The 25,684-nt window shown below is 31.3% G+C and overlaps 1 protein-coding gene and 1 long non-coding RNA gene across 6 annotated transcripts in view; both read right to left on the bottom strand.

Annotated features, from left to right (window-relative positions):
• adcyap1r1a (adenylate cyclase activating polypeptide 1a (pituitary) receptor type I) overlaps nucleotides 1-15,053 on the bottom strand; it is a 36,535-nt gene extending 21,482 nt beyond the window's left edge. Inside the window, exons 1-3 of one of the 4 annotated variants that reach the window (XM_051130312.1) lie at nucleotides 14,068-15,053; nucleotides 11,904-12,007; nucleotides 7,376-7,481 (exon numbers count right to left, since the gene is read on the bottom strand). In XM_051130312.1, coding sequence (XP_050986269.1) covers nucleotides 7,376-7,481; nucleotides 11,904-12,002 — 205 coding nt within the window. In that variant the 5' untranslated portion in view covers nucleotides 12,003-12,007; nucleotides 14,068-15,053. The remainder of the gene's footprint in view (nucleotides 1-7,375; nucleotides 7,482-11,903; nucleotides 12,008-14,067) is intronic. The other 3 variants (XM_051130313.1, XM_051130315.1, XM_051130323.1) reach the window with 3 other exon arrangements.
• A 314-nt stretch (nucleotides 15,054-15,367) lies between these two features.
• Nucleotides 15,368-24,468, bottom strand: LOC127155173 (uncharacterized). Of its 2 annotated transcripts, none has more exons than XR_007825540.1 (3): nucleotides 24,334-24,468; nucleotides 24,183-24,230; nucleotides 15,368-19,820 (listed from the first exon to the last, which is right to left on the bottom strand). It is a non-coding gene; the product is annotated as an uncharacterized LOC127155173 (long non-coding RNA). The 2 variants fall into 2 exon arrangements; XR_007825541.1 differs by having other exon boundaries at nucleotides 24,330-24,398.
• Nucleotides 24,469-25,684: the final 1,216 nt, after the last annotated feature.

Here is a 25,684-nt window from a genome sequence, read left to right as displayed (position 1 = left end):
ATATAATGAAACTGTAATAGTATATGTGTTACTAAAACATCACTGTAACACGAGCTCATTATTTTGCATGTTTAATTCAATATTTATCATGTTTGAAATAAGATTTGATCATCTTTTTAAAGATTTTTTATTTATTTTTTTATTTTTTAAATATTTTTAGAATTTAAATAAAATGTATAATTAAGTTTAAAATGACAATTAATGTAATAAAAAATTTATTAAAATTATTTAATAAAAAAAATAATAAAACATATTTTAATTTTTATTAATCATTATATATTTTTTAAATAAAGTCTCCAACAGAATCAATAACTGTAGAACAATTATACAGAATTATTATACATACATATATATATATATATATATATATATATATATATATATATATATATATATATATATGTATACATATATATATATATATATATATATAGAATTTTAAGTTTTTATGCTTACCAAGGCTAAAATAATTTGATAAAAAAATTCCATTAAAACAGTGATATTAAGAAATTTAATTATAATTTAAAAACTATTTTAATATATTTTACAATGTATATTATTCCTGTGATGGAAAATCCTTATTAAAAATATTAATATTAATAAGACTGTCACACAAGCTCATTATTTTGCATGTTTAATTCAATATGTGGAGTCCAGTTATGTCTTTTTATTTAATTATTTTAAATAAATATAAAAATAAAATAAATTATTTTAAATTTAGAATAAAATTTTAAATGAAACTAATGTAATAAAAAATATGTATTCAAATGTATTTAATTAAAAATGTATATTAAAAAATATTTTTATTTTTATTAATCATTATATATATTTTAATAAAGTCTCTCCAGCAGAATCAATGACTTATACAAATCATACAAATGCAAAATAATTTTCTAGATACGTTTTTAATATATTTTTTGAGTCTGTTATGGTCACCAAGGCTTAGTTTATTTGCTAAAAAAAATCTGTAAAAACAGTGAACAAAACTATTTTAATAAATTTTTTTAATATTTATTAAAACTAAAAATATAATTCAAAGTTTAAAGTATTAATAATATAATAAATATTATTAGTATTATAAACATTATATTATTATATATTACTACACACACATATATATATATATATATATATATATATATATTAATATATAGGATTGTATTGTAATAATATATTAATATTACAACTATTAATCATAAAATATTATAATATTATAAATGTGTAATAAAACTATAATAGCAAATGATTAACAAAGAGAGAGAGAGAGAGAGAGAGAGAGAGAGAGAGAGAGAGAGAGAGAGAGAGAATGTGAGGGTGCAAAAAAAAATCAAAATACTGAGAAAATCGCCTTTAAAGCTGTCCAAATGAAGTTCTTAACAATGCATATTACTAATCAAACATTAAGTTCTGATATATTTACAGTAGGAAATTTATAAAATATCTTCACAGAATATGATCTTTATTTAATATCCTAATGATTTTTGGCATAAAATAAAATTGATAATGTATTGTTGTATTGTTGGCCATTGCTACAAATATACCCGTGTGACCCTTTGTGGTCCAGGGTCACAAATTACCTTTTTGCAGTCCAATCAAATAATGAATCAATACGAAAATCATAAAAATTGCAGCTGATACTGCTTCCTTTTGTGAACAGACAGCACTAGTGATGTAAAAGCTCGGTGATTATTCAAATCCGTGTTATTTTGCTTACGCTCATGTTCTAAATGACACTAGTATCGCTCTCGCTCGCTTCCTCTTTTGTCTCCATTTCTCTCCCACACACTTTTGCTTTTTCTGTCTGCATCTGTCAATCTCTTTCTTTCCCCCTTCTTGCAAACGTGGCTGTTTTATTTCCGGCTGAATGATTTTCTGTCTGCGCAGCGATGAACCTGCTGTGCTTTAAGGAACGAGAGAGGACGAGGATCAATGAGGAAGATGTAAACAGGCTCAATACAGAGGTCATTCCTCCAAAAAACTCCCAGTATTTGAACACTAAAGTTGCAAGCAAAATGGTCATTGCGTCACATGCATAAAATATCGAACCAATAGCACAAGCACACATTTGGGATGTTTGTCAGGTCATGTCAATAAATCAAATGCATTAAAAGATATGAACTGCAGGTCTCTGTGCTCAGAATGACCTTGAGTTCAGTAAAACAATATTTCGCAGCTACTGTACAACACCATCATTCCCCACCAAGAGCTTTGAGTTTAACAAGGTCTTCAATTACTGTCGTTTTAATGGTTTTCAGATATCTTGAAACTGACGCCTAATTCTCTGCTGGTAAGCATGTTGCTCTCCGTTGCGGTTGAGGATACTATTGTCGTCTAATTAGCTTAACCTCCCCCAGAGGATGCTGATTGGACGACTAAAATTTGCCAAGAATTTAATGGCTTTGAAGTGAGGCTGAAAGAGAAGATAGCTGAACACACATAGCTAGACATTTTACCTCCTTTTACATTAAATTTGTTAAATATTTTGCACTTTGCAGTGCATTTTCAGTTTAAAACAGCTGGGGAAAACAGCTATGCCATTATATACTATATATATGCCATTATATACATTATATAGCATACATGCTCACCAAGGCTCCAATTATTTGATTAAAAATACAGTAAAAACAGTAATATTGTGAAATATTTTTACTATTTAAAATAACTATTTTCTTTTTAAATATATTGTAAAATGTAATTTATTTTTGTGCTGCAAATAATAATTTTCAGCATCATTACTGCAGTCTTCAGTGTCACATGATCCCTCAGGAATCATTCTAACATGCTGATTTGCTGCTCAAGAAACATTTAAGATTATTGTAAATGCTTGTGCTGGTTAAAATTTTATTTATTTAAAAATTAATTTAATTAAAATATATTTTATTAAAATATATATACAATCAATATATATATATATATATATATGTATATATATATATATATATATATATTTTTTTTTTTATAAAGTCTCTCCAGCAGAATCAATAACTGCAGAACAATTATACAAAATCATTACACAAATGCACTCATTCAAAGAGGGGTCATTCAATTCTTTCTTTCTTTCTTTCTTTTGTTATGCTCACCAAAGCTAAATTAATTAGATGAAAATACAGTAAAAACAGTGATATTGAGAAATATCATTACAGTTTAAGAACTTTTAATAAAAATAATAAAAAAGCTAATTCAAAATATTTATAATATAATAATACAATATATATATATATGTAGTGAAATATTTTTACAGTTTAAAATAACTGTTTTCTATTTGAATATATTTTAAAACGTATTTTTTTGTGATGCAAAGATTAATTTTCAGCAACATTACCCCAGTCTTTAGTGTCACATGAACCCTCAGAAATGTAATTTTAATTTTATGCTGATTTGCTGCTCAAGAAACATTTCTCATTATTATAAATGCTGAAAGCAGTTGTGCTGATTAATATTTAATTGAATTAAAATTTAATTAAATTAAAATATTTACTAAAAAAAATATATAAAAAATATTTTTATTTTGTATTGTTTTTTTATAAAGTCTTTCCAACAGAATCAATAACTGCACTGAAGAACTAAAAAAATATACAAATGCACTCATTTAAAAGGGGTCATTCAATTAATTTTTTAAAAGTTTTGCTCATAAAGGATAAATTAATTTGATAAAAATGCAGTAATATCAGTTATATTGAGAAATATAGATACAGTTTAAAAGCTGTTTTAATATATTCTAAAATGTACATTATTACAGATGGAAAACCTTTATTAAAAATAAAAAGCTCATTCAAAATATTTATAATTTTATTTAATTAATTAATAGTATAAATATTCTATTATATATATATATATATATATATATATATATATATATATATATATACACACACAATAATGTTGTGAAATGTTTGTACTATCTAAAATAACTGCTTTCTGTTTGAATATATTTTAAAATGTAATTTATTCCTGTGATAAAAGTTGAATTTTCAGCATCATTACTCCAGTCTTCAGTGTCACATGATTCTTCAGAAATCATTCTAATATGCTGATTTGCTGCTCAAGAAACATTTCTGATTATTACAAATGCTGAAAACAGTTGTGCCAATTAATATTTTTGCAGAAACCATGATGCATTTTCATTTCCAGGATTATCTGATTCATAAAAAGTTCAAAAGAACAGCATTATTACATTACATGCTGAATAAGAGTACTAATTTCTTTCAAAAAATAAAAACATCATGTAATATATGACTTAACTGTGCATTTTAATTCACCTTGAATAAAAGTATTCATTTCTTTCTTACTGAGTCCAAACCTTTGAAAGGCAGTGTATATTTAAAACTTCTGTACTACTCGAGAAAGTCTAAAGAGAACCATTACAAACCATCACATCCACTCACTGCTAAAAAAACAAATTAATCAAACCAGTCTAAAATGAATTGCCTTTTAAAATAAATCTCTACTTACTCATGATTTCTGAACAGAAAATGTATGTCTGCTCTTAAAAGAATAACAACGACAATAACAGTCAAAGCACAAGGCACAGCACTACACCAACACATCTGGTTTTTGCACTGAAATTTCACATGTAAAACTTTTACCGTTCAGTGAACTCGGCCCCAAGTGTGTTTCTAGCAACTCAAGCTGTTTTACACCTTATAATCTGTTATTTTCTGCTCCAAACAGTCAGAACTATCTAGAGTGTCCTTGAGGCTGCAAACACATGAGTCAGAGTCAAAGTGCTTTCTCTCCAACTTCCTCTCGGCCCATTTATCCACATCGCGCTGGATGAGTCCTCCAGCTCTCACAAAAATAACTTCTCTTCTCTGTAATTGCTGACAGGTGTCACAGCCCTGCTTCCTGTTTACCACAATACCTGAATACCTCTATAGGGGACGGATGACACATTTAGTACATGCCGAGCGAAACGAACCCAATGAACGCAAGTCCTAGTTAACTGAGTGCTTATATTGAGATGCCGGGAGAGATGGAGAATCATGAATCATAATGAAAGCAAGATGGGAAGGACAGAATGGAAAACACGCTACATTGTAACAGTTCCGAATCATTTCCATGAATTGAACCAATGAATCAGTTAAATGATTCAGCAGTTCTTTGATGGTTGCTGACATCCACGTCTGGCATAGTACATGCTCTTGCACAGTCCAATAAAGCCATATGGATGCAAACATTTCAGTTTTCTAATGTGTTTCAATAATAAGGGTGTTTGTGTCATGTATCCCAGTTCGGTTTGAGAAAATATAAAGTCACTTGAATATATTTTACAGTTACATTACTGTTCAGAAATTTGGGGTCAGTGAAGTCACAAAAATGAATACTTTTATACAGCAAGGATGCATTGAATTAAGCAAAAGTGACACTACAGGCATTTATAATGTTTCAAAAGAATACTATTTCAAATAAATGCTGTTCACATTTTACACTGTAATATTCTACTATTTAAACACGCTTCTTAAAGCAAATCAGCATATTAGAATGATTTCTGAAAGATCATGTGACACTGAACTGAGTAATGATAGTGAAAATTCAACTTTGCATCTCAGGAATAAATTACATTTTAAAATATATTCAAATAGAGAGCAGTTATTTTAAACTGTAATAATATTTCACAATTTTACTGTTTTTACTGTATTTTCAATCTGATAAATGCAGCCTTGGTGAGACTTTTTTTAAGAACAAAATCTTTGTGCATGATTTAATAAAGTTACATTTATTAAAACTATTAATTTTTTCTAATAAGCTATTAAAGTAGCTTATATTTTTCAACATCAGTGGAAATCTGTTCACAAAAACGCTTGTGAATCAGACGTGCAAATAAGGCAGCTCTCACTGTTTTGATACAGATTGAAAATTACTCTAGAAAGGAAAAAAATTATAATTTTTTCTCAGGCACACTAAGGCTTCAATTGTTTGATTAAAAATACAGAAAAAAAAAATTAAAAATTGTGAAATATTTGTACAATTTAAAATAACAGTTTTTTATGTAAATACATTTTAAAACGTAATTTATTTTTGTGATGTAACAATGAATTTTCGGCATCATTACTCCAGTCTTCAGTGTCACATGATCCTTCAGAAATCATTCTAATATGCTGATTTGCTGCTCAAGAAACATAAATGCTCACTAATCTTCAACTGTTTGATTAAAAATACAAAAAAACAGTCACATTGTGAAATATTTTTACAATTTAAAATAATTGTTTTCTATTTGAATATATTTTAAAACATATTTATTTTTGTGATACAAAGATGAATTTTTGACACCATTACTCCAGTCTTCAGTGTCCATAAGGAATCAATTTAATATGCTGATTTGCTGCTCAAAAAACATAAATTGAATCTGATAAATGCAGCCTTGGTGAAATTCCTTTCAAAATTAAAATCTTATCTACCCCAGATTTTAGATACTTAAAGGTTTTGCATGACTTAATAAAGTTATATTTATTAAAACAGTTTTTTCCTAATCAGCTATTAATGTAATTTATATTTTTCCCCATTAGTCAAAATCTGTTCACAAAAATGCTCTATCAGCTCATTCGTCAGTTCATTGTGAATCTGAGGTGCAAAAGGGGCGGCTCTCTCTTGATGCAGTTAGATTGAAAATTACTTTAGAAAGGAAAAATTGATTACTTTATTCTTATGCTCACTAAGGCTTCAATTGTTTGATTAAAAATAAAGAAAAAACTGTAAAATTGTGAAATATTTTTACAATTTAAAATAACTGTTTTCTATTTTAACATATTTTAAAATGCAATTTATTTTTGCGATGCAATTATGAATTTTCAGCATCATTACTCCAGTCTTCAGTGTCACATGATCCTTCAGAAATTTGCTGCTCAAGAAACATTTATGGTTATTATAAATTTAATCTGATAAATGCAGCCTTGGCGAGAGTTCTTTCAAAATCTTATCACCCCCAGACTTTAGACACTAAAAGGTTTTGCATGATTTATTAAAGTTATACTTATCAAAACTTCTTTTTTTTAATTTCAGCTACTGAAGTAACTTATATTTTGCCCCATCAGTCAAAAGCCTTGTTTACAAAAATCCTCTCACTATCAGCTCACTCATCAGTTCACGGTTTATTGTGAATCAGACATGTGCAAAAGAGGCAAAAGAGAAACTCTCACTGTTTTGATGCAGCTAGATTGAAAATGACTCTAGAGAGGGAAAACTTTAGCTGTTATCATTTCATGTCCATCTTTCACACTGAAATTGGAAGAACAAACGCACTGGATTACATAACAGAATTCCATACACTTCTTGTACACAGATGTACACTTCACATTCTGCCACATTTGCTCATGCATGTACTCTGTATACATACTACACTATATATACTAGACACTATACATGAGCTCTCACTTACCAAACTTTTCATCATCTTTGGGGTTGTGCAACGCGATTCGTTCCGAGCATCTCTCCTGCTCACGTTTGATGACGCAGTTGGAGATCTCTGAATGTATGGGCCACATCTGGATCAACGAACAGATAAAAAATGTAAATAAACCAAAACAACACAAAAGCAGGGCAAATAAACAGCAGTAGCGCACAGGATGAATTCACGCCACAAAACCACCAAAACATTTCCACTAACAACTTGCCTGTTTATAAACAAGATGAAAAATCGACCTGTGAAATCTGTGCTGGTCCCATCTATTTACCCCTCTGGGGGTAAATATAAAACTTCCACAAATTTTATTTTTTATAGAAGACGTGGTATTTCTTTCTTTTCCATCAGAAGGGTTTGTTATTGCATTGGATTGAATGTCCATCTCTGTAAAAATCCAGTTAAAACTAGTTGTCCTAAAAAAGAGCTACCAAGTTTCAAAACCAGCCTGACCCATATGACCTGGTTTCCACATCCAGCCAAATGTCTGCAACCATCTGCAGTGAATGGCTACCGTCAGAGTGAGAGTCCAAACAGCTAATAAAAAACATCACAATAATCCACAACACTCCAGTCCATCAATTAACAGTTTGTGAAGTGAAAAGCTTGTGTTTGCAAGAAACAAATCCATCATTAAGATGTTTTAACTTTAAATGCTTTCTCCAGCGAAAAAGTTGTCTCTTCTGAATCAGGAGAGAAATATGCACAGATTAAAGGAGAAGTCCACTTCCAGAACAACAATTTACAGATTATGTATTCACCCCCTTGTCATCCAAGATGTTCATGTCTTTCTTTCTTCAGTCGTAAAGAAACATTTCTGGATTTTTCTCCTTATAATGGACTGATATGATGCCCCGATTTTGAAACTCCAAAATGCAGTTTAAATGCGGTTGTAAACGATCCCAGCCGAGGAAGAATCTAGCAAATTATCTAGCAAAATAATTGGTTATTTTCATAAAAATAATACAATTTATATACTTTTTAATGTCAAACGCTCGTCTTGTCTTACTCTGCCTGAACTGTTTTTGTTCCGGGTCATGACAGTTAGGGTATGTCGAAAAACTCCCATCTCATGTTCTCCCTCAACTTCAAAATCACCCTATATTGCTGTTTTACCTTTTTTGTTAGGGGTGTTTGATCTTCCTTGCATGTTCACTTGCAAAGTACAGACTGGGCGATGTAGGATGATTTTGAAATGATTTTTGAAGTTGAGGGAGAAAATATGATTGTAATTTTTCGACATACCCTAACTGTCTTGAGTCAGAATACACAGAGTTCTTTGAGAGCAAGACAAGATGAGTGTTTCAGATTAAAAGCTATTTAAACTATATTTTTTAAATGAAAAAAACCTATCGTTTCGCTAGATAAGACCCTTCTTCCTCGACTGGGATCTTTTACAGCCGCATTTGGGATTGTTTGAAGCCACATTTAACTGCATTTTGGAAGTTCAAAATCAGGGCATCATATCAGTCCATTATATGGAGAAAAATGCTGAAATGTTTTCCTCAAAAAACACAATTTCTTTACAACTGAAGAAAGAAAGACATGAACATCTTGGATGGCAAGAGGGTGAGTACATTATATGTAAATTGTTGTTCTGGAAGTGGACTTTAAGCACTGTTTACAAGTGAAAACAGTCCAAAACAGTTCTAAACACATATAATGGTAGGAAATGTTAGTATGCATTATGGATTGATATTTTCACCAAAAGCAATGGTTTGAAGTTAAAACGTCTTATTGACGAATTTGTTTCTTACAAACATGCAGCTTTTCACTTCACAAGATGTTAACTGATGGACTGGAGTGGTGTGGATTACTTGTGGATTATTGTGATGTGTTTATCAGCTGTTTGGACTCTCATTATGATGGCACCCATTCACAGCAGAGGATCCACTGGTGAGCAAATAAGTAATGCTAAATTTCTCCAAATCTGTTAAAGGAACAAATTCATTTTGGACAGCCAGGTTTAGTAAATATTCATTTTGGGGTAAAATCCACACCACTTCAGTCTATCAATTAACATCCTGTGAAGCCAAAAGCTGCATGTTTGTAAGAAACAAACCTGTCAATAAGACATTTTAACTTCAAACCATTGCTTCTGGTTAAAATATGCGTTCATAATGCATAATAACATTTCCTCCAGTGAAAAAGTCATACCAAAATCTACCAATATATGTGTTTAGAACTGTTTTGGACTGTTTTCACTTGTAAACAGTGATTAATTTGTGCATATTTGGACTGTACAACGATTTTAAACCAAGTCATATGGGTAAGGCTGGTTTTGAAACTTGGTAGCTCTTTTTTGTATTTTTACAGAGATGGACATTCAGTCCAACACAATAACTAACCCTTCTGATGGAAAAGACAGAAATAATATATCTTCTATAACATATTCCTTTAAATTGTATAGAAAGGTGTTGAGCTGAGGTTTCGTGAACACACTTCTGTTGCCGAATCATTTTAACGTGCATATGCGAACAAATGAGGTGTCAAAAATGCTAAACAAAGATTTGCCCTTAATAGGGTGTGAATTAGACAGCACAATTGACGGGGATCAATTTAAATCTATTATAAAGTGGCAAATAATGACATTACGTCATGCACTGTCCATTGATCCTAATGCAAAGCATTTGAGCAGCCAACTGTTGCTATGGTTACCTCCTCCTGCAACTTACTGAAAATACACACTCTGGGTAACTTGTAATCTAATGTTTGTGGTTACTGAAATCTTATGTGAAAGTCCCAACATTTCTTATGTAAAACGAATCCTTTAATAGTTCACATATATACATATATTGACCTCTCTACAACCTTTTGTTTTGCCGTCCTTTGAGACATTCAGACCTTAATTAGAAGGGTCAGGGGTCAGACCTCAAAATCGCCAATCTAAAACGATCCTGTCTGCAGTCTGGATTCAAATGAAAATAAATCATTCTCAGAAACACAAATACTTTAATGAGTAATGGTTCCCTTTTCGTTGCTGCTGACCACACTGTGCCATCTGGATTCTGTGAATCTAGTGTATTTATAGACTTAAATATTAGATGTTAATTTGACTCAGTATATCATTATTTTTACTTAATATGTCAATAAATACATGCATGTAAAATACTGTGCTTTTGCCTTTAAAACTGAGAAAAAAATACACACGCACAACCATTTTTTACCAGTGTGAATAACAAATCTAAAGAACCTTTTTTACACTATAAACACTTTTTTTGTGCAACTGAAATGTCACAGATCTCAATCTGGCCTTGAGATCTGGCCTATCCATATTCATTTTATAGCTCTATAACTTTAAGAGAAACAAAGTTGATATCTCAGTCAAATTACATGCTAGTCCTATAAGATCACTATGTGAGCAAGTTTTTTCAATGAACTTATTACGCAAATCAAAAAAATCTTCGTTTCCACCATTCAAGCAGCTTTTCTCTTTAATTTGATTCAAGATAAGATGCTCTTGTTTATTATCTCAATGTAAGGTAATTACCAAGAACTAACATGACCTTTATCACACAACAGTTATCATGAAACTTCAGGATGTGTTTTTCTTCTTAAAAGTCAACCTTTCAGATATGCTTTGAAACTTTACATAAAACTTTCTTAGTTAATCTTAGTTAACTACATAAGTTAACGCAAACTAACAATTCGTCTAAAGCATTAATTAATCATAGTTAATGTTAATTTCAACATGTATTAATATATTTTCCAAATCAAAATGTGTATCTTTTAATATTTTATTAATGAACTTGAGCTAACATAAATTAACAATGAACAAAAAAAAAGGGGAAAAAAAAAAAGTAAACTATGATAAATGCGCTTTGGGAAGTAACTAAAATAAGTTAAAACACTAAAATTATTGAAAATAAACTGGAAAATTGAAATGAGTAAAAACTAAAACTGAAATGTACTAATACATTTTTTTTTAATCAAAACTTCTATTTGTTAAAATTATTTAATGAACCTAAGCTAACATGAACTAACAATGAACAGGTGTATTTTTATTAACTAACATTAACAAAAATTCATGAATACTGTAAGAAATGTTTTGCTAGTTGTTGGTTAATGCTAGTTAATGCACTAACTAAGGTTAACTAAAGAAGGTTATTGTAAAGTGCTACAAAAAAAAAAAAAAAAAGAAAAGAAGGAAAAAAAGAATAAAAAAAGAAAAAAAACTATGATGAATGCTGCTAGTAAAAATAAAAATAAAAATGACAAAAGCAGAAAAATTACTAAAGTTTGGAAAATATAAAACTATAGCAGTATATAAAATAATAATAAATCAACACTTGTGGTTTGAAGGCTTTTGTGGATGGCTGCTTAAAGTCTCTGTTCTCTAAATATGGCTGTTTTATCATCTACCAGGCAAAATCATGATACCCAGTATTTAATAACGAGGTTTAGAGGTGATTCTTGCCTTATCAAATTTCAATGGTTACATTTGTACAATATATTCATGTGAAAACAGGCCGAAAGCACACAAATGCATGCCTGTCTCTGCTCTTACCAGGCTAATGATGAGGAAGAGGACGAGGAAGGTCTCTCTTGTCATGTGTCTATGCATTCTGCTCACAATTGTTCCCCGAGATCTCACACACAACCTCATAAAGCCTAAAAGAGAAGGAACATTGTTTTAAAACACAAACACACAGAGACACACTGAGCTGCTTCAGTACTACTGGCCACATCATAATATACTGCAGCAGAGTGGCTGATGCTCAGTCTGGACCCACAACAACACCGAATCACCCTTACATTCTTTATTATATACAATCCCATCCGAAATAATCAAATCTCTGATCGCTGAAGTGCGCAGGGCCGAAGCGCAGGGAGGGGCGAGTGGGCAGGGGTTTACGGGAAATGTGTGTCGGCCAGATTTACTGATCCACAGCGAATCTAAGGAGGTAAAAAATCCTTTAAGATGAGACCTGCGCAAGGACAGCGAACGGTCTCCGAGCCCCCGCCGTCTTACTCATCTTTATTAGATCCCAAAAAAGGATGAATCACAGTGAATAAAACACACACATAGAATGAACGAGTAGTGATTCAGCTGCATCCAACTGCAGAACTCATAAACTGCATGATCAGAAAAACAAGATTCAGTGTTTTCCTCAAAATGAACCTGTGATGATGGCTTCACATTCAATGCAACTCTCAAGTCTAGAAATGCCAATTTCAGTAGAAAATGCTCATTTAAATGTTTTTCATGCAGATTCTCTCTCCTCTCCGTGCTATTTTTGCATGCCTTGTGGGATGCAAACAAACAGGCACTTCAAGGATAGAAAGACAGTTGAGTGTCAATCAAACAGAAGGTTTTTTTATGGATGCAAAACACACACTGTGGCTCTGATAACCATCATAATGAGAAGCACAGGGCTGAACGTGGCTGTTTCTGAATGGGCTCTGTGCTCTTGAACAGCATCTGGCAACAATAACAACGGTCATTTAACATTGTATGTTCTTGTGTATTTTTATACCACTAATGCTATTGTGATCTACTGTATTGCTACATTAATTCCATTAACGGTGAGGCATGTTTTCCACAGCACGGTAACACAAAGAGAAAAGCATCACCTTTTCAGCACCTAATGAACTGAAATGACTGAATATGTTTCATAACATTGCAAGGTCAAAGTGTAAGGCTTCTGGATAAATTGGAGGTCATTACTATACATGCAATAAATCAGATTCAACCTGAGGCAATCATTTGAATGGGAATATACAGTGGTTGGGTTTGTTTTGCATGAATGTGAAGGCAGCTTTAATGTGTGCTGTGACTCACTGCATGCCTTCATATTCACTGCAGAAATCTGGATTGATTTACTGATGATGGTGTGAGGCGTTAGAGTGAGACAACAGACCTAATGCACGAGAGAAACCATCAGAACTGGCTGATTATTGGCTTTACACAGCTGCTTTTTCTTTGCCTCCGTTTGCCTCAGGAGTCAGTGCATAGGATCATATTTCCCCCCAAAAGATAAAAATGCATAATGTTATTTGCATTATTTTTAGTACAATTCAACCTATTTTCTCCATAGTTTTCACATGTTTAACTTTTGAGGTTTGGCTGTAATTCTCATTCTTAATAATGGTCCTCATTAGATTCTCATTACTGTAATAGAGTAATGAAATCATCCTGTCTGGTCAGTTAATTTTTATTAAAACCAGTAGGCTTAAAAGCTAATACAACAAATACTACTACTAATATTAGTGTTTAAATAATACAGAATTATTTTCTACATTACAGTCAATGGAAACGTGATGAAAATATGTATGCACATATAATTTTCGGGGGAAATGTGACATTATGTACAAGCTTTATGAGATTCACCCATTTACAGCTCATGCTGAACAACGATTTGCGGCAAACGTGTTTTTGGATGCATTTTTAAAGTGATAATATGGATCAATCGGTACATTATAACCCTCAAATCATCTTCAAATTACAGAACTGAGCATATATCCAACAAAGCACAGCCTAAATAATCTCTGCGGTCTCTAAAGATTCACTCATCTTGTATTAATAATTAATCCGTCCATAGAAACACGCGTGAAGCGAATGAGAAACACGCCGTTGACTATAGTGCATTGTGAGCGGAGGTCGCCCGCATTCAATGTATGGCTGTAGCGCTCAATGACTGAAGAAACGCGAAGAAGAAGCGCAAACTCACCATCACAGAAGGACTCGCGATATAATCCCTCGTCTTCGTTGTCACGTCTGCAAATGGACGGTTCGCTTTGTGCACCTGCGATTTCAACTTTGTCATCCGCGTCTCACATCGACAGACTGGAGTAATGAAGGTCTGTGGAGCACTGGAGGAGCGTGAGAGTGAAGAGCGCGCGCGTGTGTGTGTGGTGATTCCCTCACTGCTGCCGACAATCACCTGCACTGACAGACCAGCATCACAGAACACCATTCACATTATTAAACAATCACACGCTATTATCATTCAACCGTCATTCACCAACAGCTAACATTTCAGAATTTTTTACCAATTGGCATTATGCATTCAATGCATTTTTGTCTTTCTCTGACTTGTGAGATTCTAATTGTGGTTTATAATCCATTAACTAGTAATCAATCCTACCATTATTCATCACTAACATTGCTCTCCAGCACTGAACATCACCATTTACCATCGTTGCAACAAAAGTGAACACTATAAAAAAACAGCAAATTGTATTATGCATTCAATGCATTTTCTTGTCTTTATTTATTTTGTGAGTTTCTAATGGTGGTTTATAATCTATTAACTAGTGATCAATCCTACCATTATTCATCACTAATACTGCTCTCCAGCACTGAACATCACCATTTACCATCGCTGCAACAAAAGTGAACACTATAAAAAAACAGCAAATTGTATTATGCATTCAATGCATTTTCTTGTCTTTGTTTATTTTGTGAGTTTCTAATGGTGGTTTATAATCTATAAACTAGTGATCAATCCTACCATTATTTATCACTAATACTGCTCTCCAGCACTGAACATCACCATTTACCATCATTGCAACAAAAGTTAACACTATAAAAAAACAGCAAATTGTATTATGCATTCAATGCATTTTCTTGTCTTTATTTATTTTGTGAGTTTCTAATGGTGGTTTATAATCTATTAACTAGTGATCAATCCTACCATTATTCATCACTAATACTGCTTTCCAGCACTGAGCATCACTTATTTAAATAAACCATCATTATTTACCATCACTGCACCAAAATTGAACATTTTTTTTCACCAATTCCTATTATGCATTCAATGCATTTTCTTGTCTTTGTTTATTTTGTGAGTTTCTAATGGTGGTTTATAATCTATTAACTAGTGATCAATCCTACCATTATTCATCACTAATACTGCTCTCCAGCACTGAACATCACCATTTACCATCATTGCAACAAAAGTTAACACTATAAAAAAACATTTTTTTTCACCAAATTGTATTATGCATTCAATGCATTTTCTTGTCTTTATTTATTTTGTGAGTTTCTAATGGTGGTTTATAATCTATTAACTAGTGATCAATCCTACCATTATTCATCACTAATACTGCTCTCCAGCACTGAGCATCACTTATTTAAATAAACTCCGAACCATCATTATTTACCATCACTGCACCAAAATTGAACATTTTTTTTCACCAATTCCTATTATGCATTCAATGCATTTTCTTGTCTTTGTTTATTTTGTGAGTTTCTAATTGTGGTTTACAGTATATAATCCAGTGAACAATCCTACCATTATTAATCACTAATATTGCTCTCCAGCACTGAGCATCAATTATATAAATAAACCCTGAACCATCGTTTACCATTACGGCACCAAAAGTGAACACTTTTTTCACCAATTCCTATTATGCATTTTCTTGTCTTTGTTTAGTTTGTGAGTTTGTAATAGTGGTTTGCAAGCTATTAACTAGTGAACAATCCCACCATTATTCATCACTAATTCTGCTTGCCAAGTCTGAACATTAGTTGCATAAATACACCATCACTCACCATTATTTATCATCATTCACTAACAGTGAACGTCACGATTTTTCATCAATTTACATTATGCATTCAATGCATTTTCTTGTATTTCTTTGACTTGAGTTTTTAATCCTAATGTATATTAATTCAACCATTAGTCATTGCTTGTCCATTATCATTCATTAACCATCATTCATTGCTTGTCAACACTGAACATCATTTATATAAACAAAACATCATTCACCAGCACTAAACACTGATCACTTTTTCACCAATCAAAATACAATTTCTTTTAAAGCTGTTTTGCAAATTTCTTTGTGGTTTATAATCTATTAACTAGTGATTAATCCTACCATTATTTATCACTAATATTCCTCTCCAGCACTGAGCATCACTTATATAAATAAACCCTGAACCATCATTATTTACCATTACTGCACCAAAAGTGAACACTTTTTTCATCAATTCCTATTATGCATTCAATGCATTTTCTTTTCTTTGTTTATTTTGTGAGTTTCTAATTGTGGTTTACAGTATATAATCTAGTGAACAATCCTACAATTAGTCATCATTAATACTGCTCGCCAACACTGAAAAGTACTTGCATAAATAAACCATCACTCACCATTACTTACCATAATTTACCATTTACCAATTTTTCACCAGTTCTTATCTTTCTTTGATTTATGAGTTTTTATTCCTGGTTCATAATCTGTTAACGATTAACCAAAACCATTATTCATCACTAATATCGCTAGTCAACACTGAACATCATTTTTATAAACAAAACATCACTCACTGTTATTTACCATCATTCACCAACACTATACACTCATCACTTTTTCACCAGTCTAAATATTTCTTTGAAAACTGTTTTCTGAGTTTCTTTGTGGTTTATAATACATTAGCTAGTGATCAATCCTCCCATTATATCACTTATATTGCTTTCCAACACTGAACATCACTTACATAAATAAACCCTGAATCACTATTGTTTACCATCATTGCACCAAATGTGTACACTGTTTTAAAAACATCACCAATTTGTATTATGCATTTAATGCATTTTATTGTCAGCCTTTATTTTAAGAGTTTCTAATGTTGGATTGCAAACTATCCTACCATTACTCATCACTATTATTGCTTGCCAACACTGATCATCATCTGCATAAATAAACCATCACTCACTGCTATGTATCATCATTCACCAACAGTGAATTTTCACCAATTTACATAATGCATTCCATGCATTTACTTTTTTTTTATTTGTGTTTTTAATCTAATCTGGGTTTATAATCTATTAACTAGTGATCAACATTATTTACCATCATTCACCAACAATAAACACTAATCACTTTTTCACCAATCTAAGTACAATTTCTGTAAAAACTGTTTTGTGAGTTTCTTATTGTGGTTTATAATTCATTATTCAGCATCACTAACACTGCTCTCCAAAACTGAACATTAATTACTTAAACATGCCATGACTCACTATTATTTACCATCTTTCTCACTAATCAACACTAATCTTTTTTACCAATCTAAGTATGATTCTTTTGAAAACTGTTTTGTGAGTTTCTTTTTGTGGTTTACCATCATTCACCAAAAGTGAACACTTTTCAGAAATGGGCATGATTATTGTGGTGTAGAATCCAAATAACTAGTGTTCAAACCTACAATTATTCATCATCACTAACATTGCTCTGTAACACTGAACACCTTTCATATTACTAAACCATCACTCACCATTATTTATGTGAATAAAGTAAAGTGAATACTTCACACTTTGTCTCCAACTAGCATTATGCATTCAGTGCATTTCTTGTCTTTTTTGTCATGGTTTATAATCCATTAACTAGTGAACAATCCTTCCATTATTTACAACGACTAATATTGCTAATGAACATGCTAATAAACCATTACTTATTATTTACCATCATTCACCAACACTGAACACTATTCACAATTTTTTACCAGTTGGCATTATGCATAATCTCCCATTATTTATAAACGCTAACACTGATTTCCAACACTAAACATCATTTATATGAATAAAACATCACTCACCATTATTTACCATCAGTCACCAAAAGTGAACACCTCACAATTTTTTTATGAATTGGCATAATGCTTTCAATGCATTTTCTTAACTTTTCCTTGTTTTGTGAGTTTATAACCATGGTTTATAATCCATTTACTAGTGAACAATCCTGCATCATTTATCATACCTAATACAGCTGTCCAACACTGAACATCATTTATATAAATAAACCATTATTTGCCATAATTCACCATCACTGAACCATCATTCACAAACAGTTACCATTTCACATTTTTTCACCAAATAGCATTATGCATTCAATGCATTTTTGTCTTTTGTTTTATGAGTCTCTAATTGTGATTTTTAATCAATTAACTAGTAAACCATCACTTACTATTATTTACCATCATTCACCAATAGTGAACAAATGCTATTCACAGTTTTTCACCAATCTGCATAATGCATTCACTGCAGTTTATTTAATGACTATGTTGTCCAATAACTAGTAATCAGATCATCATTGTTCACCATCACACACCATTATTCACCATCCTTCACCATCACTGAACCATCTACAACCAGCAATAAACATTCTCAACTATTGCTCATCATCATTAACCAATTTTTAAACCATCACTTCTCAAAAATTATCACATAATGCACTCCTATCCAAATCAATGAACCATCACTCACCGTTATTATCACTGAAGATCACTTACCATCATTCACATGCAATCATTGACACCTGTGAATGGTTATACAACACAGTTGAAGCAAAAATCATTTTTATGCTGTCTTACGATAAGTTAACTTGTATTAGTTTCCATACTTCTATATAAGTAAATATAACAGGAACAGTCTCTATATGTGCTTTCCTACCAACACAAGGGCCTACTGTACATAATACGACAAATACAGATTGTTGCAGTGCAGGTTTGCGTTGTGTGAGGTCTAGTTTAAGGAGTCTTGAGGTTTCTTTTGAAAGTGGCTGATGTGTGAGCTGGAATTCGTTCCACCACTGAGGCCAAGAATTAAGAAGCTGTACAATCTGGACAAGCAGGAATCCATCATGTGGAGAGAAGCAGAGCAGATCACAGCGGTCCGGCTGGGCTTTACTGTCTCTGATCAGTCATAAGAGAATGTTGTCTTCTTTAAGTTCTGTCAAGCTGTGCTGGTGTCAAAGATTCTCTCGGTCACTGCCTCTCTAACCGTGGAAAAAAATTCAGCATGCACTACTGTTCAAAAGTTCAGGGTTAAGAATTTTTAAAATAGAAATTAATACTTCAGCAAGGATGCATTCAACTGGTCAAAAGTGACAGTAAAGACATTTATAATGTTCTGTTTTAAATAAATGCTAAATAAATGCTTTCTATTCATCAAAAAGTCCTGCAACAATGTATTATGGTTTCAAACTGTTTTCAACAATTATAATAATAAGAAGAAATCAAATCAGCATATTAGAATGATTTCTGAAGGATCATGTGACACTGAAGACTGGAGTAATGATGCTGAAAATTCAGCTTTGCATCACAGGAATAAATTACATTTTAAAATATGATCATATAGAAAACAGCTATTTTAAAAAGTAATAATATTTCACAATTTTACCATTTTTTTCTGTATTCTTAATCAAATGAATGCAACCTTGATGAGCATAAAAGTCTTCTTTCAAAAACATCAAAAAATCTCACCAACTCCAAACTGTTAAATGGTAGCATATATAGACTGTGAAACATGCAGGAAAGAAAAATCACAAATCTTTAATATTGAAACGGTTTATAGACAGCAAGTGTATTCAGTTAAAACAAATGTACCTTTGTTAGGGTCTCCTGCTTCTCAGATTTTTCTCTGGACACCAGTAAACTTAGCTGAGTCTTGAGGCTTCGGTGGGTTAAAAAATAACAAGTCATCCCCTGAAACAAAACCAGATGAGAAACAATCATCTAGATTTTCATAAGTCTGCAATGAAAAGAATTTAAGATGGACCATTTTATAGCACCATTGCTGTTCGTCAACAATTTGCAACTATTTTTATCCCTCCTAACAAATTTTAGTAGAAACATCTGAGCCAATGTTAACATCCATTAAAAGAGCATTCTTTAAGCAATAAATGTTCCTCTGGAAGTATCTGTTTCAAGTCAGATTCAAGGAGCAGATTAAATTTAATAGTTCACCCAAAAAAGAAAATACACATAAAAGAAGAAACAAAATGGTTTTAGAATGACAAGAGGGTGAGTACATAATGACAAAATTGTCATTAAAATCTCTAAAGGTTATAGTTTCCATTTTTAGTTTTTCCTGTCAGTTCTCTCTGTAAGCACAGAAACCAGTCTCTTCAGGTTTTTGTCTTGTAATCAGCAAAATAACAAAAACCAACTGCTTTCGCCCCGGCCGCATGACCTGTGCAATGAAATACAATGCTGGAGATGACAGTGCATTCAGAGCTCACGGCAGGAGCATCACCCCACAACCCAGTGTCCTGCTGGGATCTGTTCTCCATCATTTATACTGTCTGAAATGAGGTGAGGGGGATGAAACTAACTCACCACAACTGAAGAAAGGTGAACATATGCAGGAACACAGAGAAAAGACGCCGCTTAACATGAAGAGTGCTGTGGTTATGACCCAGTGCATCCAATGCAGCATGGCAGGATGTTTTTTGAAATTTTTCATGACTCAAGCACAAACTAGGGTTTGAAACATTAAATTAATTCCAGTAAATGGAACAAAATGCTTAAACATGATCATTAATCGAAATGCAGTAGCAATACAGATTTGTGACTTTATTATTTCAGTCACCATAATATATATATATATATATGACTTCATAAATATGACTTCATAAATATTAAATAATTATATTTTTACTATTTAATGAACAAATATCTGTTTACTATTTATGACATCAAAACATATTAAAGAAATGTATATTTTAGTCTTTTAAACATATTCAAAACATATTAATAAATAAATTCTTTACTATTTATGATTTATGACATTAAATTATATTAAAGAAATATAGATAGATAAAAGATATTGATATATAAACATTTGTTACTTTTTAATATTTCTTCAAAAATATCTATTATTATTATATTACAATTACTTTTATGATTTTTACATTAAATTATTATATTGATATAAATATTTGTCACTTTTTATTATTTCTTCAGAAAATATACAATTATAATAATAATTATTATTATATTCCGATTACGTTTTATGATGCTAAATTATATTAAAGATATATAGATAAAAGATGCTAATATATGAATATTTATTACTTTTTAATATTTCTTAAAAAAAATAATTATTATTATATTCCGATTACATTTTATGACATTATATTCAAAATATATAGATAGATAAAAGATACTGATATATGAATATTTATTACTTTTTAATATTTCTTTGAAAATATTTATTATTACTTTATTATTATTATTACAATTGCTAGTATGATTTATGACATTAAAATGTATTAAAGATATATAAATAAAATATATTGATATATAAATATCTGTTACTTTTTCATATTTCTTCAGAAAAAACAATGTATATATTATTATTATTATGTAACAATTAAGTTTTATGACATTGAAATATATTAAAGATATATAGATAGACAAAATATAATGACATACAAATATTTGTTACTTTTTAATTTTTATTCAAAAATAAATAATAATAATATTATTAAATAATAATATCAAATAATAATATCAATAATAAAAAAATATATTATTATTATTATTATATTACTGGAGGTGGAGCAAGTTAAAATCACCACTTTCGTACATGTGCTAGATTAATTTATCTAACGTATCTAATGGTTATCAATACAAAAAAAAAAGAAAAAAAAAAACATTAAACAATTAAATTAAATTAAATTAAAAAAATAAAATAAAACCATTAAAAAATGTAGGACCAAAGTGTAGTATATTCCTGGAAAGTGCTATTTTTACATCAGAATGTGCTCAACAGATGGGAAAACATCTCCAGATCAATAGCCGCTGAAGTGTTTCCATGGCAAAAAAAAGAGGAAAAAAGAAAAAAACACTCCATTTCCTGTCGAACACCAGCAGGTTGAGAGAGACGTCTCTTAATTGAAGACCTCACCAGAATCAGATGTCCTTCACCATCAGAGCACTATATGGTTTGATAAAGCCTGTGCTCATCAGCATCACAAACAGTGCTCTCATTATTTTGAAGAATGCATCAGAATTTTAAATTGAGGGGTTTTTTTTATGTCTAATTTTCCTGTATTGTTCCACAGCCTCTTCGCTGCATCCTCGTGGCTCTGCAGACGTCTCAAACAGAGCGGGTGCCTCATTCGGGGCCCTGAGCGCCGCTATCGCCATGGTGATTTGGCGGTGACGCAGAGCAGATAGATACTTGAAGGGTTGAGCGCTGAACTCCTGCGGCCCCCTGTGAAGAGCGCGCCGTGGGGAGGCGAACGGAAGGACTCGATAACGGCCATCAACATCCACTCTCATTAAGAGGAGGAGAGCACTGGCGCTCACACGTGTGAGACGATGCCAATCGAAAAAGAGTTCACTGCAATAAAGTCTGTCAATGGACTCCAGAAACACAATACAGCTTCATCTCTGAGAGTGAAAAGCACATGTGGTACATGTGGATGCATTAAATTGATCAAAGATGACAGTACAGACATAAAATATTTCCATTTGAAATCAGGGCTGTTCTTTTGAATCATTAAAAATGTTTAATGCTTTCCACAGAAAAATACTAAGCAGCACAACTGTTTTTAACACTGATCATAATAAGAAATGTTTCAAATCAGCATATTAGAATGATTTATGAAGGCTCATATGACACTGAAGACTGGAAATTTAGCTTTGCATTACAGAAATAAATTACATTTTAAAATATATTCACATAGAAAACTGTTGTTTTAAACTGAAATAATATTTCACAATTTTACTGTATTTTTGATCAAATAAATGCAGCCTTGGTGAGTCTTCTTTTAAATCTTAGTGACCCCAAATGTAATGTAAAACTTGATGTAAACATTATACCAAATCTCTATTTAGTGTCAAGATACTGTTTTTATTAAATATGTGGTTACATAAGTCAGAAATAGGGCCCTATGAAATATTTTATTTTCTCCCAGATTAATTTTTTGTTTCCGATTTTATATATATATATATATATATATATATATATGTGTGTGTGTATGTATCAAAAAGCATATCTAATTAATTAAAACCATGAAACTTAAACAATTTAATAGCAATTAATTAAAATTTAAACAAAACATTTTTAACATTTAACATTTTAAGGCCTATAAATTACATTTTTGTTGTTTAAATTTAACAAATTGTGTTTTTCATTAATTTATCTTCCAATACCATCTGATTAAATTGTAATAATCAAAAGCATCTCTAATTAATAGATTATATATACCAAAAAGCATATCTAATTATATCTAATAATCTAATCATGAAACTTTTGATTAATTTAACAGCAATTATTTAAATTGAAACAAAAATTACATTTTTAAGGCCTATAAATTATTTTATAAACAAAATTTTTGTTGTTTAAATTGAACAAATTATTAATTATTCATTCATTAATCTTCCAATGTAATAGTTTGATTATGTTTAAATAACCAAAAGCATCTTAATCGTGATTAATCACATACAAAATAAAAGTTTGAGTTTGCCAAATAAATGTGTGTGTACTGTGTGCAATTATTATGTATATATAAATACACACAAATGAATGTATATATTTAAGAGAAATATGTTAAGTACTAAATATTTTTATTTATATATATAATATAAATTATATAAAAATTATAATGAATACATACACTTGTAAAAATCATAAATATAAACATGAATGTGTTTGTATTTACATATACATAATTACACACATATATTTGGCAAACTTTTATTTTGTATGCGATTATCCGTTTATATATATATATATATATATATAAACAAATATATATTTGTTAATATTCCTTAAAAATTATGTTTTAATAATAACTTTATTGTTTGTAGTAGTAGTAGTAACTTTTATTTTGACATGTTGCTGTAAAGACCTTTACATTTCTGTTTGTATATGATATGACATTGTCTCAAATGAAATGGTAAAATACTCACAAAGTGACTCTCAGAGCAGTTCTAGACCACTTACGTAACTTAGTGATTGCTTTGGGGATGTGAAGAGACTTTGAACCAGCATAACACAAAATGTTTTTGAACCAAATCTCCAACCCTGCCTTTAACTAATTTTAACTAACTTACCCAGCAAGTTTCTCTTCAAACTGTTGCTCTGCTTTGCCATTAGTTGATCTGAAAAAGAAAAGAATTAGAGAAAATTAGCTTCTATTTTTTGCTTTGAATATGAGATTGCAATTAAATGCTAAGAGCTTTCAAAACATTTGTGCTTACACACTTGCATAAAGCCTTCCGGGCCTTAACATCTGTTTTATAGGCAGCATTATAAGGCACACTCACAGCCTAGATACAAAGTTTTTAGTTCACTCACAATTTGTCTGTTATTTGTTTGTTTGGTCTAGACTGTGCAACATCAACTTATCAAGGCCAGTCAAGTACTTTGTGTACTGGACAAGGTGTGTTTTAGTACAGCTGAATTTAGAAGGCAGTTGCCTGTGTAATCGGCAGATTTTGGCACCAAGCCTGATGCACGTCAGGGCAAAGCCTCCCTCATGTCCAGGCTGCGAATCTTTTTGCAATTCAGGCTCACAGCAATTTGTGTGTTTCATTTTGTTCCATTTGTCTTTGACAGGCCCCTTCCACAGCCGTCTGGCAGCGAGAGCCGACTGACACGCAAAAGAATAACTTTGTGAAAAGCTTTTCTCCTATAATTACAGCATGTATGAAACGAATGACACACACAGGCACATGATTGACACGTGTCATTGTGTTTTCACTCTTTTCAGCGCTTAAAAGAAGTCGTTTCACAATATAGTGTCAGCAGGGTATGCGTTTTAATTTTTTTTATATATGTAAGAAATGAGAAACTGAATACAAGGCAAACTGAAAAAGGATATATGTATATAATGCATATGTATGTATGTATATACAAATATGTATCTATGTAGGTATATATATACACACATGGGGCATGCAGTGCTATGCATATTTAAAGGAGAAGTCCACTTCCAAAACAAAGATTCACATATAATATACTCACCGCCCTGTCATCCAAGATGTTCATGTCTTTCTTTGTTCAGTCGTAAAGTAATTATGTTTCTTGAGGAAAACATTTCAGCATTTTTTCTCCACATAATGGACTGCTATGGTGCCCCAAATTTTGAACCTCCAAAATGCAGTTATAATGCAGCTTCAACAATCCCAAATGCGGTTGTAAATGATCCCAGCCAAGGAAGAAGGGTCTTGTCTAGCAATTTTTATTTTCATAAAAATACTACAATTTATATAATTTTTAATGTCAAACCCTCGTCTTGTCTTACTCTGCATGGACAGTTTTTTTTCTGGTTCATGACAGTTAGTTTTTCCCTCAACTTTAAAATTCATCCTATATCGCTGTTTTACTTTTGTTAAGGGTGTTTGATCTTCTTTGCATGTTCACTTTGCAAAGACTGGGTCTGTACTTCTGCAGCAATGTAGGATGATTTTGAAATGATTTTTGAAGTTGAGGGAGAAAATACTATTGGAGTTTTTCGACATACCCTAACCAGAATACACAGTTCAGGGAGAGAAATGCAAGATAAGCGTTTGAGATTAAGAAGTATTTAAATTGTACTTTTTAATGAAAATAA

Source organism: Labeo rohita, chromosome 2, assembly GCF_022985175.1.
Source record: "Labeo rohita strain BAU-BD-2019 chromosome 2, IGBB_LRoh.1.0, whole genome shotgun sequence".
NCBI classification, from domain to species: Eukaryota; Metazoa; Chordata; class Actinopteri; order Cypriniformes; family Cyprinidae; genus Labeo; species Labeo rohita.
This window is presented reverse-complemented; position numbering and strand designations above follow the sequence as displayed.